We start from the raw sequence: 14,982 nt of genomic DNA, 5'->3' as shown, positions 1-14,982 counted from the left end.
ACAAAAAGTATTTTATGGTGTAAACAACCCAGTGTCTGCATCTAGTTAAAAAAAAAAAAAATCCCCTTACCAAACATAAAGTCCCCTGAGTGCCCCTCCCTAATCCTCATCGTCTTCCTTCTACCATCCAAGTATCCTTGCTCATAATTTGTGTGTTCGTCACTACCTTGCCTTTATATTTTACCATAAGTATTTATATTCCTAAGGAGCATATTGTTAAGTTTTTCATGCCTGTTTAGAAGTGGAATAATTGTGTATTCTTCTGCAAGTTGATTTTTTTCCCAAGATGGTGTTCTTGAGGTCCATCTAAGTCGTTGCATATACCTATAATTATTTTTACTGTTAAATGTTACAAGTTTATCCATTTTTGTGATACATTGGGCATTAGGGTTGTTTTCACTTGTTAACTGTACAACTATAAAATATCTGGAATATGTCTTCTAGGGACACATTCAAGTGCTATACCTAAAGAGTGAATTGCTGAATCATAAGGCATGCATATCTTCAAGTTACAATAAAATGCCACAGTGTTGTACTAATTACACTTCTGGCATTCAGTATATAATGATGCATGGCTCTGTGTATGTCTTCACCAATACTTGACATTGTCAGGCTTCGTAATTTTTTTTTGGCCAATTTGGTAGGCAGAAAATTTTTCATTTTGATTTTAATTTTTATTTCCTTGATTAATGATGAGCAGCAAAAGGCTTCTGCTACACTACTTTTTTTTCAATTTTCTTTTTTGTTATAAACATCATAGCAAATTTTAAAAAGCTCTTTGAAAAGAGAAACATATAGTTGTTGATTTCCTGAGTGTACTTAACGCCTTACCTAATCCTTCCCTGTACACAGTGGGATGATCAAAAGAAATAGGATTTTCAGGTGGGGGTGCCGGCGGGCATGGTCATCTTTATTTACTGGGTAGCCTCTTGACTCTTTCATGTGTTCTTTGTACGCAATCAAATCAAATGTGAAAAAATAGCAGTTTTTCTTGCCTACTTGGCTAAGTTCTATAATATTGGATAGAAATGGTGATGGTGGTGATAATTGCACATACTAAGTGCAAATTGAACACCTTCGAATGGTTAAAAATGGTGAAATTTACCTCAGTAAACTTTTTTACATTTATGTTGGTGATAACTATTTATTACAGAATATATACATATACATGTGTGTAAATAGGTACAGGCCTAGAGACTTAAAATCTTTTCTTTTTTTTTAATTGGACTATAGTTGCTTTACAATGTTTTGTTTCTCCTATACAACAAAGTGAATCAGCTATATATATACACATATCACCTCTTTTTTTTCATTTCCTTCCCATTTAGGTTACCATAGATCATTGAGTCCTGTGTTATATAGTAGGTTGTCATTAGTTATCTGTATTATACATAAGAGTGTATATATGCCAATCCCAGTCTGTCCCACCCCTTTGGATCCATACACTTGTTTTCTGTGTCTGTGTCTCTGTTTCTGCTTCACAGGTAAGGTCATCTGTACCATTTCATATACAGTATTTGTTTTGATTATTTTTCTTTCCATTTTTATTTTGCCCTAGCTTCTTTTTCTTCATTAATTAGAAATTAGAGTTGTATATTTTATTGTCTGTCACAACTGAGGTCAAGGTTAACTTGACTGGTCATTTTATGCTCTAGCTAGATCTTGGCATTTAATTCTCTTCATTACTGACATCAAGATTCCCCCCGCCCCCTTCTTTTAAAATGTGGTTGCCTTAGTTATGCTTTAAGCCTCCACCAGTAGACATACTAATTTTTATTCCTAGTCTTTAATGTCAAGACTAGCTAGGCTGCCAACCTTTTTTATATCCTTGTTTTCCTCTTCCAACTCCACCAGTGTTTTCTTTTTACACAGCTGCTTCTGGTGGTACACAATACCATTATCTCATTAAATCTTCATATTTTCCTAGGTCCACTTCTAGACAAATAGTTACTGGAAAGAGTTATCTTCTTGTGCTATCCTGAAAGAATAAAGGAAGTAAAGTAACATCTTTTCAGTCATATAAATTATATAGCTTAATTATTTTAATTACTATATTTAATTTCTTGCTGGAATTTCAGTGACACTGGCAGAATCTTAACGCAGCCAGTTAACAACATGTTCATGGTATATGTGGATCTGTCTGGCCCTTGGTTCTCAAAGAACTTCAAGGTCACTGTGTTTGTTTTCAGTGAATATTAGAAGGACCTTTTTTTAGTAATACATGAAATATAAATAAGTGAACTCTCTTTTTTCATTTTTAGGAACCCCTCAATAGTGAAGATGATGTGAGTGATGAGGAAGGTCAGGAACTCTTTGATACAGAAAATGTTGTTGTGTGCCAGTATGATAAGGTAAGGATTTAATCAGTTCTTTACTGTCTGAGCACCAGGGAAGCCAGTCATCAGGTTACTAATATTTTTGCTATTGTAATTTCTTCCTTAAACCATCCTGTCTGCCGTGTTTAAGCATTTGGTTAGCTGATTGGTGCCTCTTAGAAACTTTAGCTGTGTGAATGAAAGCAGTGTTATACTTTAGTAGATTATTTTAATGGAGTGAGAAATTAATTTGTATAACTTTCTAGTTGAAAAATAAGTTATGAATGAATTCACAAAAAGTATGTTGTTTTCCATTTAGACTGTGTCTCCCAACTTGTTAGCAAAGTAAAGCCACTTTATGGTTATCTTTTAACATGAATATTAACTAAGTGGGATAACCCTGTTTTCCCTCTGACCTCAACTACCTCAAAACTTAAAAGGCTTTAATTGAACCTTTCTATAACCTTTTGAATGAGGGTAATAAACAAGACTGGTAACTAACAAAAGATACATTTTTACTGAAAATTATTTTCAATTATTTAACTTTGCTGTATGCAGTCCATGGGGTTGCAGAGTCATACACAATGTAGGGACTGAACAACAACATTTTGTTAGCAATAAAAAAATTTTAAACTAGGTTCTATGAGAATTAGCTATTGACTCCTTGATTTCTTAATTCTTAAAAAGGATGTTACTTCTCAAGTATTTTTTTAATAATTTTGGCATTGTCGAGATTTTTTTATTTATTGAAACATTTAATTCAGAATAAAATTTGTTTTCTGGCTATAGCCATTAAATTTATAATCCACAAATTATGCTTCATCTTTATAGTTTAATTTCAACAGAGATCTTTACCAAGTGTTGAAAACTACGACAGACATAGCTGGGTTTTATTTATAAGCACTTCTCGTTTCACTAAACGTATATTTATTAAGTGCCTAATTGTGTCAAGTACTGGAAGTGAAAGTGAAAGTTGCTCAGTCGTGTCTGACTCTTTGCGACCCCATGGACTGTCCATGAAATACTCCAGGCCAGAATACTAGAGTGGGTAGCCTTTCCTTTTTCTAGGGAATCTTCCCAACTCAGGGATCGATCTGTACTCATATTATGCAAAATTTGTGCTCTTTACGCCCTCTTTTACAAATGATGAAAGTCTTAAATTTGTGTTGCTTTTATAAAGTGAATATTATAGATAGCCATGTTTATTGCAAACATCTGTAGGAAAAATGTTCAAAAAATGAATCTTATCATTTCCTAATGTAAAGGTAAAATTAAGCCAGTTAAATACTGGTGAAATTATAGAATTAGGTTAGTGAGGTCATTGATTCAGAGTATCAGGGCATTCACTTTTGTACCTTATGACTAGTAAGTTAAACACTCATAATACCCTATACCAAGCACATGATAATACAAGTAATTTCTTGTTACATGCATATGGAGGAAAAGTATTGAAGTTGAAACAACAGGAGATACCAGTAATACTTTATTGTCAGGAAGACTCAAGGGAACCTGTTGGCAACCAAATTATCCAGAATGCAATATCATGATAGCAGGATGTCAGATACATAAGAAAGGACCTTTACCTTAGCTTGACTGAGGAATATGCTTCTAAGTATTTTCATATTATAAGAGACTAGTATTCTCCTTTGTACACTTAATATTTTTGACGTTAGAATTGTTTTGTTTTACTCATGGATACAGTATTTAAATGTTTTAAAGTAAGAAATTTAAAAGTAACTTTTAAGTAGTGTGTTGTATGATAAACAGTTTTAAAGTTTACAGAGATCTAATTTTTATAATCAAATGAGTTTTGGAGATTGGAGGGTTGATTCTTGATGTTTTAGCCAACAGTGAAAGAATGGTGGTGTTCTAAAATGGGCTTGGGTGTAGTTTGAGGCAACTTGAAATTTGTTTATTTTTGAAGCCTAAATTTCAACAGTGAGTCAGTTTTAGCAGCAGTCATACAAAGAATTGATTGTGTGCAAGTCAGATGAGGGCTTTAAATCTAATAATGAGGCAGAGTTCTCACATAGTATGGATAGGTAAGGACTGATGGCATCAGGTGTTGAGGCATCGGCCTTGTTTGTAGATAGTGTTACTTAATATTTTGTCATGAGGGAAGTTCAGAGGCCTTTTTCCTTGCACTCAGGATACTCCTTTATGCAGGACTTAATGTAAGGCCAGTAAATGAATTGTTTTTCAAGTTATATTTTGTGATTTTATTCAAGTAAAAATATTTACTACTTACTACTCAATATGACTTCAGTACTTAGTATATAGAATATTACGTGATGCATATGATACTTTCTACATTTTCTTTCTGCAAGTTGTCTTTCAGCAAACTGCAGTTACTTTACTTGTCTGTGGAATTCGTTTTTCCTGGCTACTCATTGCTTGCTTATTTAATTCTATATCTTTCAGCTTATAGTTACTTGTTTCGTACTAGAAATAAATTTATATATCCATTTTTAGGATAATTAATACTTTTTCTATAGAAAGTCAAAGAGAAAAGGAGGCAAAGATCTTTTTATTCAAAAATACTTAATAGTGTCTGTGATGTTCCAGGGCACTCACTGTTCTAGGAGCTTGAGATAAGCCAGTGAACAAAACAAAACAGTCCCTGCCATTTGGAAGCTTACTCTAGTTGAGGGAGACAAAGGCTAAAACATAACAAAATGATAAAACAAATTATAGTTACCTTAATACAACACTGGGGCTAATTGCATGTAACTTAGAGGCAGCCCTCTGTGTCTGTGGTTCGTCTGTATATGTATAGTCATCCAACCACAGTCCACTTAATTCTGTAGTATTTACTATTGAAAATAACCTGTGTATAAGTTGATCAGTGCATTTCCAAACCCATACTAAGGTTCAACTGTAATTAATATGCTGTGTTGCTGCTGCTGCTGCTGAGTTGCTGCTGCTGCTAAGTCGCTTCAGTCAAGTCCAACTCTGTGCAACCCCATAGCGGGCAGCCTACCAGGCTCCTCTGTCCATGGGAGTTTCTAGGCAAGAGTACTGGAGTGGGGTGCCATTGCTTTCTCCAAATATGCTATGTTAGAAGTTGATAATTAGTGTGGGTAGTTATAGAGTGGGAAAGGAAACAGGATCAAAGGCTTGATGAAAGTTAGACTTGTCGTTATTTGGTGGCATAACCTGCCTACTTTGTGTGAGAAGCAGCAAGGAGGTGACTGTAGCTGGGCTTGGGGGAGCAGTATAGTAGGAGATTAAGTCAGGTAAGTGGGGGCAGGCGGTGTGGTGTAGGACTTTGTGAGGATATGGGCTCTCACTCTGAGTGAGAAGCTCTTGGAAGGTTTCAAATATACAAAAGTGGTATCACTTACATTTTAATCTTAAAAAACATTGCTTTGTTGAGAACAGAATATAGAAGAAACAAAGGTTGAAATGAGATTAATAGAGGGACATCATAGTAATCCACGTGAGTGAAATGATTAAGGCTAGGATGATAGCACTGGAAGTGATGAGAAGCAGCTGGATCTTGGATGTTTTGAAGGAAGAGTCAACAGGTTTTCCTGACTCTTGTGTATGTGGTAGAAAATAAAAAAGGGAATCAAGAATGACTCCAGGATTTTTTTTTTTTTTAAATGAGGAACTAGTCAAAAGAATGAAGATACCATCAACTGAGATGGGAAAAGCTGCAGATGGAGCAAATTTAGGAGAGGAGAGTGGCTGGTTTGGGACATGTTAGTTTTGTATCCGTTAGATGTTCAAGTTATTCATCCTAAGGTGTTAAGTGTAATAATCTAAATAGTGTAATTAGACAAGAGCTATAAGACCACTTGGGCTTCTCTGGTGACTCAGTGGTAAAGAATCTACCTGCCAGTGCAAGAGACATAAGAAACGTGGGTTCGATTCCTGGGTCAGGAAGATCCCCTGGAAAAGGAAATGGCAACCCACTCCAGTACTCTTGCCTGGAAAATCCCATGAACAAAGGAACCTGACAGGCTTCAGTCTAGGGGAAGTCACAAAAGAGTCAGCTATGACTTAGTGACTAAACAACAACAAAATAAGACCACTTAATGTAAGAGGCCCTCTTCTGAATACTGTTTCACTTTATTATACTCTATTTTGCTTTAATAAATGAGAAAAGATAGATATATGGTAAATTTATATATAGCTTAAGTTAGTGGTCTTAAGGAAGGGCATGAGAGTGGTTTTCAAATATATGAAGTAATTTTTTAGATTACCTTCCAAAAGGCAAAACTAGGATCAATAAGAAGCTTGGGGTAAGCAGGTTTTAGTAAGAGGTAAAGTATGAAAGGCTTGCAAGGGGGCTGTCCCAGGAAGGGATAACTGAATTTGCAATTCTTCACCTTCTACTTTTAATCACACTCAGGCAGACACTAAACAGTGATTCGCTAAGAAGACGTGTGGAGACTGTTTGCATGGGGATGATAGACCATGGAGTTTTAGCAGTGGGATAAGAAAATGCCTGTACGTAGTGAGAATTTCTGCATTATTATGGAAAACAGCCTGATAAATAGAAAGTGCTTGAAGAATCATCTTTGTCACTTAATTGTGATTTGCCATTGATTATCTCATTGAACTTCTCCAGGCTGTAATTTTCTCCTTTGAAAATGAAAGCCTGAAATGGGAGCGATGCTTATGATTGAAGGTAAGGGAGAGAGTGAAGACCTGGAAATCAGTTAAAAAGTATTTTAATAAGTCGTATGACAAGAGGCTATTGATGTTGTAACTAGAAGCTTATTGGTGGCCTTTTAGAAAACAGTTGCCAGGTGTCCTGAAGACAAGTAAAGTAGAATTAGAGATAAAATAATAATTAGAGAAATACTAATATTAGTTTGAATTATAATCCTGGTGGGTCACAGTATTTAAAAAGTCAGCAATATGTAAGTTGTTAGTGTATGTGAGGAGGAGGAGAGTAGTTGTAAGCATGATACCAATAATGAAAAAATGTCCTGGTGGTCAGTAGATAGGGAGAATGAAGACAAGCCTATGGTTAATTAAATTGTATAGACATAAAAGGAGTTACAGAGAAAAGGCAAAAAATAAAAAGTGTTCTAGAAGCATCAGGGAGAACAAAGGGTATTCATGTTTTAAATATTTGCCTGTAAAGAATTGTATAGGAAATGACACGTATATGCAGACCTGGTAGAGATAAAATAATTTGCAGAGAAACATTATTAACTACTTTAATGAACCCAAATACTAAGAGCTATAAAATAAATATTATTATAGATTTTTGTAAAATTCACCTAATTGTTTTTTGTTTGAGAGAGAGATTGTGTCAAACTATTAAAATGCAATTTAACCACAGTTGTATGAAAATAGAAATCAGATGGAGATTAAACAGCATGCTACTGAAAATACCTTGAGACAAATGAAAATAGAAATACACCATACTAAACATGCCGAACAGCGAAAGCAGTTCTAAGAAGGAAGTACGTAGGAATGCCTACATCAAGAAATAAGGGAAAAAATCTCAAATAAACAATCTAACTTTACACCTAAAGAAACAGGGAAAAGCCCAAAGTTAATGGAAGGCTGGAAATAACAAAGATCAGAGGGACTAAATGGAGACTAAAAAGATAATAGAAAAAAAGATCAATGAAACTAAGAGCTGATTATTTGAAGAGAGAAACAAATTTGACAAACCTTTAGTGAGACTCAAAAAGAGAAAAGAGAGGATTCAAATAAAATCAAATGAAAGAGATGTTAACAACTGATAATAGAAATACAAAGGAACATGAGAGACTGCTGTGAATAATTATACTTTAACAAATAGGACCATATAGAAGAAGTGGATACATTCCTAGAAACATAAAACCTTTTGGAGACTGAATCATGAAGAAATTAAAAATCTGAACATAGTGTTTACTAGTAAGGAGACTGAATCAATAATCAAAAACTTCCCAGTAAACAAAAGTCTAGGACCAGATGGTTTCACTGATACATTCTACCAAACATTTAAGAAGAATTAATACCAGTCCTTCTCAAATGGTTCAAAAAAATAGAAGATGACGAAACATTTTTAAACTCATTTTACAAGACCAACGTTTTGAGCATAGATGCAGAAGTGCTGAACAAAATATTAGCAAACTAAATTCAGCAATTTATTTTAAAAGATCATATACCATGATCAAGTGGGATTTATTCCAGGGATTCAAGGAAGGCTCACCATCTTCAAATCAGTGTGATATACCATATTGACAACATGAAGGACAAAAATCATGGGATGGTCTCAGTAGATGCTGAAAAAGCATTTGACAAAATGTAACATAAAAAATCTCAAAATTGTTATGGAGGTAATGTACCTCAACTTAATAAAGGTCATATATGACAAACCCACAGGTAACATACGCTGAAAAGCTCAGAGCTTTTCTTTTAAGATTAGAAATGGGATAGTCATGTTCACTCGTACCGTTTTTATTCAGCATGGTATGGATAGTCCTAGTCAGAGCACTTAGGCAAGAAAAGGAAATAAAACACAAACAAATGAAGAAAGGAAGGAGTAAAACTCATTATTTGCAGGTAATTTGATATTACAAAGAAAATGCTAAGGACTCCACCAACAAACTGTCAGAACTATAAATGAATTCAGTACAGTGCAGGATACAGAAATCTGTTGGGTTTCTACGCACTAATAATGAACTATCAGAAAGAGAAAATAAGAAAACAGTCCCATTAACAACTGCAGCAGAAAGAAAATCTAAACAAAAAACCCTGACTTTATATATACAGAGAACAGATTGCCAGAGACCGGGTTTGGAGGTTAGGTGAAATGAGTGAAGGTGGTCAAAGACACAAACTTCAAGTTATAAGAATTCACAGATATAATGTACAGCATGATGACTACATTTGATGACACTGTGCTGCTAAGTCACTTCAGTCGTGTCCGACTCTGTGTGACCCCGTAGACGGCAGCCCACCAGGCTCCCCCGTCCCTGGGATTCTCCAGGCAAGAACACTGGAGTGGGTTGCCATTTTCTTCAATGCATGAAAGTAAAAAGTGAAAGGGAAGTGTCCAACCCTTCGCATGGACTGCAGCCTCCCAGGCTCCTCCATCCATGGGATTTTCCAGGCAAGAGTACTGGAGTGGGGTGCCATTGCCTTCTCTAGATGACACTGTGTATTTGAAAGTTAACAAAGAGCTTAAATGTTCTCATCACAGGAAAAAAAAAATTTGTAACTATTCATGGTGATGGATATTAACAGGCTTACTGTGGAGATCATTTTGCAGTATACACAGAGATCTAGTCATTACTTTGTACATCAGAAACTGCTATGTTACTTGTCAATTATATCTCAAAAAAGAAAAGAGTTTGCAGTTGCAATAATATACATGTTTGGTGTGTGAATGGGTTTTGTTGTTTGTTTCCTCTTTTTATTTTATCTCATGCATTTTTTACTTATTTATTTAGATACACAGAAGTAAAAACAAATGGAAATTTCATCTCAAGGATGGCATTATGAATCTTAATGGAAGAGATTATATATTTTCCAAAGCCATTGGAGATGCAGAATGGTGAAAACAGTTGGTTCTTTTTCTTTTATAAATAAAACAAAAGAAACTTAAAAAAAAATTTAAAGTGGACAGTTTGAAACTTGGGACATATACCAACCAAAACTTAACTTCTGCATGTCAGAAAAGTGCAGTAGAAGCAGAGCTACTGGAACAAAGAGACCTTGACAACACAGACACTACTTCTAACTGGCAAGCCATGGAACTGTAGCACCTGGGGTTGTTGGGGTGGGGAGGGTGGGGATTTGTGTAAGAAAACCAGAATTGTCGATTTTAAATACAGGTACCTGCCACTGGTGATTAGCATGTAAAGCTTTGTTTATATTCCTTCCTCCAACTTGAGTTCAGCCAGAAGATACTTGTTGGAATGAACTGAAGAAACTTCCCTTTTGATAGATTGAACTGAAACTGCTTATTGTACGTGGTTATATTTGGTAAAAATTGCGTGTTGAGCTTTTTACAAAAGGGTAAGAATTATGGTGTTGAATTTTAATTCTCTTGTATAAGGAAACAGTTTAGAACTCTTATAGGTCTTAAATATTTTTACTTGCTGTTCTCCCTCAGTAATATATACCTCTTCCTTCCCTGCTTGATGAAACATCTATTTACAAGTTAAAGGAAATGTATAATCAGTAGTTACAGTTTGGAGACAAAATTGACCTAGGAGTGGATGTTTATTTTAATTAGGTTTTCAGACTCATTATAAAGACTTGGGTCTTGTCTGAGTTGAGCAGAATTAAAATGACAACTTCAGTTTCCTAACAGAATTGTATTTGTTTCTTTTAGTCCCACACCTTAAAAAGAAACCCCAAGTGGCTCCTCAGGAATGCAGTTTTGTTGCACAAAGGTACCATCTAGCTGGAATTATATACATATGAATAGATAATTTTCCTGTTGGGCTGAAGTGTATGCTTATATATATGTTTAGTCTTTAAGCTAAACAAACATTTAGATAACATTCTGTGTATTGATTGATGCATTGGGCAGGTGGTGAGGACCTGGATTTTTATCAAACAATTTAGTAATTTTAAAAGTTTCTTGTGTTTATTAGTAAAGAATTTTAAAACTCTTATTCTAATTGAACACATTTTTAAAAATACAACTTTGTAATTTGAGGGAGAAATTCTGGGGTTAGAGGAGGGTGGGCCACTAAGCACATGCTTGCCTCTCTGGCACTGGCCCTTCCAGGCCACTGACAAGTACACACGCGGGCTCCAGTTTGCACATCGGGAAGACAGCATGGAAATTTGGCTTGTATATTAAAAACAGTAGAAATGTAATATGTATATGAGGAATGCATAGCTCTGTATTCTGTAAGGGGCTCTAAAGAACAATGTGGCAGTGCTGTATGTTCAGCGTGAACGAGTTGCTTGGGAGAACTGCTGGAACACGTGTCCTCACCTTTGTTCTTAACACCTTATTCTTTTCATGGTTTATTTTGACAAAATTCACATGTGTTTAACTTGTATGTTGATTTTTTTTAAGTCTTCCACTTTTGTCTTCCTTTTATTTGCCTTTGTGTTTCCAGAAGTAACAGAGAAACACTTTAAAGTACATTGCAGAGAGAAACTGTGAGCTGTTTTATATTGTTTTTTCTTTATTTTAGCACAAATCTTTAAACTTCTTGAAAAGGCTAATTTTTTTTTTCTTTTGCCTACTTCCCTCCCAAAATACCACCTTGGTCCCTTTAACTTATGTTCTGAACTTTGATATAAATGGTGGTTTCTAGCATGCTAGTAGTTAGATTTATTTTGATGCCATATTTGGTAATACGGTTTTAATTTTTACTATATTAGTTTTTTGGAGGTTTATTTGTTTACCCACTATGCTCAAAGCACATGCAGGTTTTTTGTTTTGCTTTGTTTTTGTTGAGCCTGGGAGGAGAGGGGAAGGGAGTAAAATCACAGAAGTCCTGTTGTTCATTTGTCCTTCAGTATAGTTGCTAGTAGGTTTATATTTACCTAGTGAAGAAGTCAATGATCTGAACTACCTATAAAAGTTTAGCATTGCTGCAGTGTTGATTGAAACCCTTTGGCTATCTAGTAGTTCTAACGCTACTGAACCTTGGATTACTATATGATACTCAGCTTATATTTTGGATTCTCTATGTAGACAAAAACATTGCATTCATAATATAATTGTATACTAGCCTGTTTTATAACATTGAAACATGAACAACCACTGCTTTCAGTGTGACTTAGTAGGGTTGTTTTGAAGCAGGAAATAACCATTTATATTTGCACCTGTGTATATTGCATATCAATTATAACATACTTGGCAAGCGCTTTTCTTTTACCTGTGAAAATTCTGAAAACTGGTCCAAACAACACTGTATACCAAATTGTGCTCTCATGTATCACTGCATTGTGTTCCTTTTTAGTCAAATAGCATGTTTTAGTTTTATTATAGTGGCTTGCTGTAAGAATCCCACTTGCTTATCTTTTATTGTACTTGAAGAATTCTTAATCATGCTTTTAACATTTTATTTAACATTATTTCATTAGGTTTCATAAAAAATGTCATTCCTTTGAAAATGCAAGGATTCCCACTTTCAAAATTTTGAAGTAAAGATAACGTTTATTCAAAGAAGGAAAATAGTTCAGACTTGGTATTATGAAATAAGTGAAGGTTTCAGAAAAGGATTTGTTTAGATTTGCACAGATGATGATGGCACCTTTTATTAAAAAACAATCAACAGTGCTAAGGAAATTTTACACAAAAGTACTAGGTTTAAGTGGAAATGTGTGCCTTTCAGTGTATGTATTCTTTATTTTTGGTGGTCATTTGGATAATCAGACCATTTGAATGGCTGAGAGCACATTTAAATTCTGTGGAGTGCCACATTTGGCTAAAACAACTCTAATGTGCAATTAGTTTCTGGACTAAAATGTCTGTTATATGAGGGGGGATCTTTATATTGGGCTTTTACATTTTTTTAAATGTTCACATTTCTTTCTATTAATTAAATGCCATCATAGCACCACATTTATATTGTTGCCTCTCTTAAAATCAAAGCCACCTTGATGATGTTCTTTTTGGCATGCATCAAGATTTGAGCAGTGTGTATAGTGATTAAAATGTGTTCTTGAAGAGCATAGTCTAATAGACTCTGGTTTAGACTGCAAGAACATAAAGTATAATAGCTTTTGTATAAAGATTTTCTTTTGCTATATGAAAATCAAGGATTTGGTTTGCTTTTTTTCTGGCTTTTATGGAGGAATAAAAAGGGTTATCTCCTTCTAAGAGTAATTTTTGATTATCTTATAGCAATAATGTCACCATTCTTTTCAGAAATAAATACACCTTGTATAGGAAATCAGACATAATTTTCTTGGGAGCTCCCTTTATATCTTAGCTTTTTCTTCCTCTTAAGAAAATTCCTGTATTTTCAGATTATTTTCATCTTGAACTTTTTTGAGCTTTTGTGCAATGTAATATTTTATTGATCCATCTTAGTACATTTTCATTTTATTTCATACGTCTGTCTCCCACCTATCTGTCTGAATCAGCTGTTTCAGGTTTTTAATTCATTGGTTAAAAAATAGTTGCTTTATATATTTCCTCATGGGTTTATGTTATATAGTTTTGCATTTTAATCTATTATGCTATGGAAATTATTCTGAAGTTTGTATTCCCTTTTTAAGTCTGCCTTAGTCTGTTTTTTGTCATTTTTTATGGTTTAAGGAAGAACACACAGAACTTGATATTTTTATTTTGAGGAACAAGAAAAATTGTTTTTTCTTTTAGGAGAACTACACTGAGTTATTAACTACTATTTCAAGTTAAGTTTCCTTAAATCATCTGGTATGCTTCAGGGCTACAATTTGTGGGGAGGGGCTAATTCCTTTTGCTGTTCTGAGCTACTATTGTCAACTGCTGTTGTACATACTGTTATGTGTAAGGGCGTAAATATATTTATTATGTTTGTAAAATTCATTCTGTACAATTGCAGATCAAGGTTGCTCTTCTGTGATATACGGGATATTATGTTTTAAAGACCATCTTGGAATACAATTAGAGAACTTAGTATTTTGATGTACTAAGACCTATTTTAAGTTTAATATTTTACCTTTGCAAAAACTTTAATTAAAGATGTTATTTAAAAAAAGTAATGCTGCTTGCTTTGCTTACTAGTTTATAAAATTGTTATATAGATAACTGAATAAAACTATACAGTTGAGAAAGGAAAATGCTTTACATTGTTAATAAGTTCCATTATCAAAAAGAGGTATCATTAAATCCTATACCTTTAATTAGGGTGGAATGTCAGTCTGAATATTAAACTGTTATAAATTCTTAGTACTATTCTTTAAAGTACTATTCTTTTAAAAAGAATAGTTGTAATTTCTAGGCACACAGGAATTTAAATTGGGCTAAAGTCACACCAACAAAGTGTAACTAAAAATTGATATAAATAACATATTGTATTAAATGAGTATTTCTACTCCAAAGAATAGATTACTTAGGATAAAATTATTTGAGAACATACTTATTTCTTAATTTAACTGTTTAGCTATATATTTTTCTTTTAGATCAGAGTTTGTAAATAGTTGCATAAAAGGAGAATCAGATCACTAAGGCCTGTACTACATATTTGTGTTATTTTTGAAAGTATTAAATAATTAACAAGTATTTTTATTTATAGTTACTTCAAATGAATCATTAAGATCTTAGCTTGCTTTTTTGTAATTTTTTTTAATCCTGTTACTACTTTATCTAGGAAACTTGCAAATTTTAACCATTAAAACAGTCATAATAAAGATACTTTATTTGTTGCAGCAAATCTTGTATTTTTGCAGTTTAATTCAGGCTCCTGCATTGATGACCTTAACCTTTTTGGCCTCAGTTTCTCCATATATAAAATGACAGCAGTATGGTTTTGAGAATTAAGTGAGATAATACACATAAAGATCCTAAAGTGGTGCATTTTGTACCATAGTAGACACTCAGATATCCCAGTTATTAACTTCATAATATCCATGGAGCTGAAAAATATTTTTAAATGGTCAAGAATAGCAAAAGTGAATATGGTCTGAATTGAGAGGCAGTAAAAGATTTGGATACAGCAAAACAAATTAAGCCTGAGAGGTTTGAGTTAATGGAGCCGTGTGTCTGTCTGTAGCAGAAAGGGCCTGAGAGGAGAAAAGTAAACAATGGGGTATG

At 34.0% G+C, this 14,982-nt stretch overlaps 1 protein-coding gene across 2 annotated transcripts in view; it reads left to right on the top strand.

Moving 5' to 3' along the window:
• GTF2A1 (general transcription factor IIA subunit 1) overlaps positions 1 to 14,602 on the top strand; it is a 40,046-nt gene extending 25,444 nt beyond the window's left edge. The window contains exons 8-10 of one of the 2 annotated variants that reach the window (XM_027972093.3): positions 2,262 to 2,351; positions 6,892 to 6,951; positions 9,719 to 9,831. In XM_027972093.3, the coding sequence (XP_027827894.1) occupies positions 2,262 to 2,351; positions 6,892 to 6,945 (144 nt within the window). In that variant the 3' untranslated portion in view covers positions 6,946 to 6,951; positions 9,719 to 9,831. Of the gene's footprint in view, positions 1 to 2,261; positions 2,352 to 6,891; positions 6,952 to 9,718 lie in introns of both variants that reach the window. The other variant, XM_004010827.6, reaches the window with a different exon arrangement.
• The last annotated feature ends 380 nt before the right edge of the window (positions 14,603 to 14,982 follow it).

This window comes from Ovis aries, chromosome 7 (assembly GCF_016772045.2).
Source record: "Ovis aries strain OAR_USU_Benz2616 breed Rambouillet chromosome 7, ARS-UI_Ramb_v3.0, whole genome shotgun sequence".
Taxonomy (NCBI): Eukaryota; Metazoa; Chordata; class Mammalia; order Artiodactyla; family Bovidae; genus Ovis; species Ovis aries.
The sequence above is the reverse complement of the archived record's forward strand: the minus strand, read 5'-3'. Positions and strand labels throughout refer to the sequence as shown.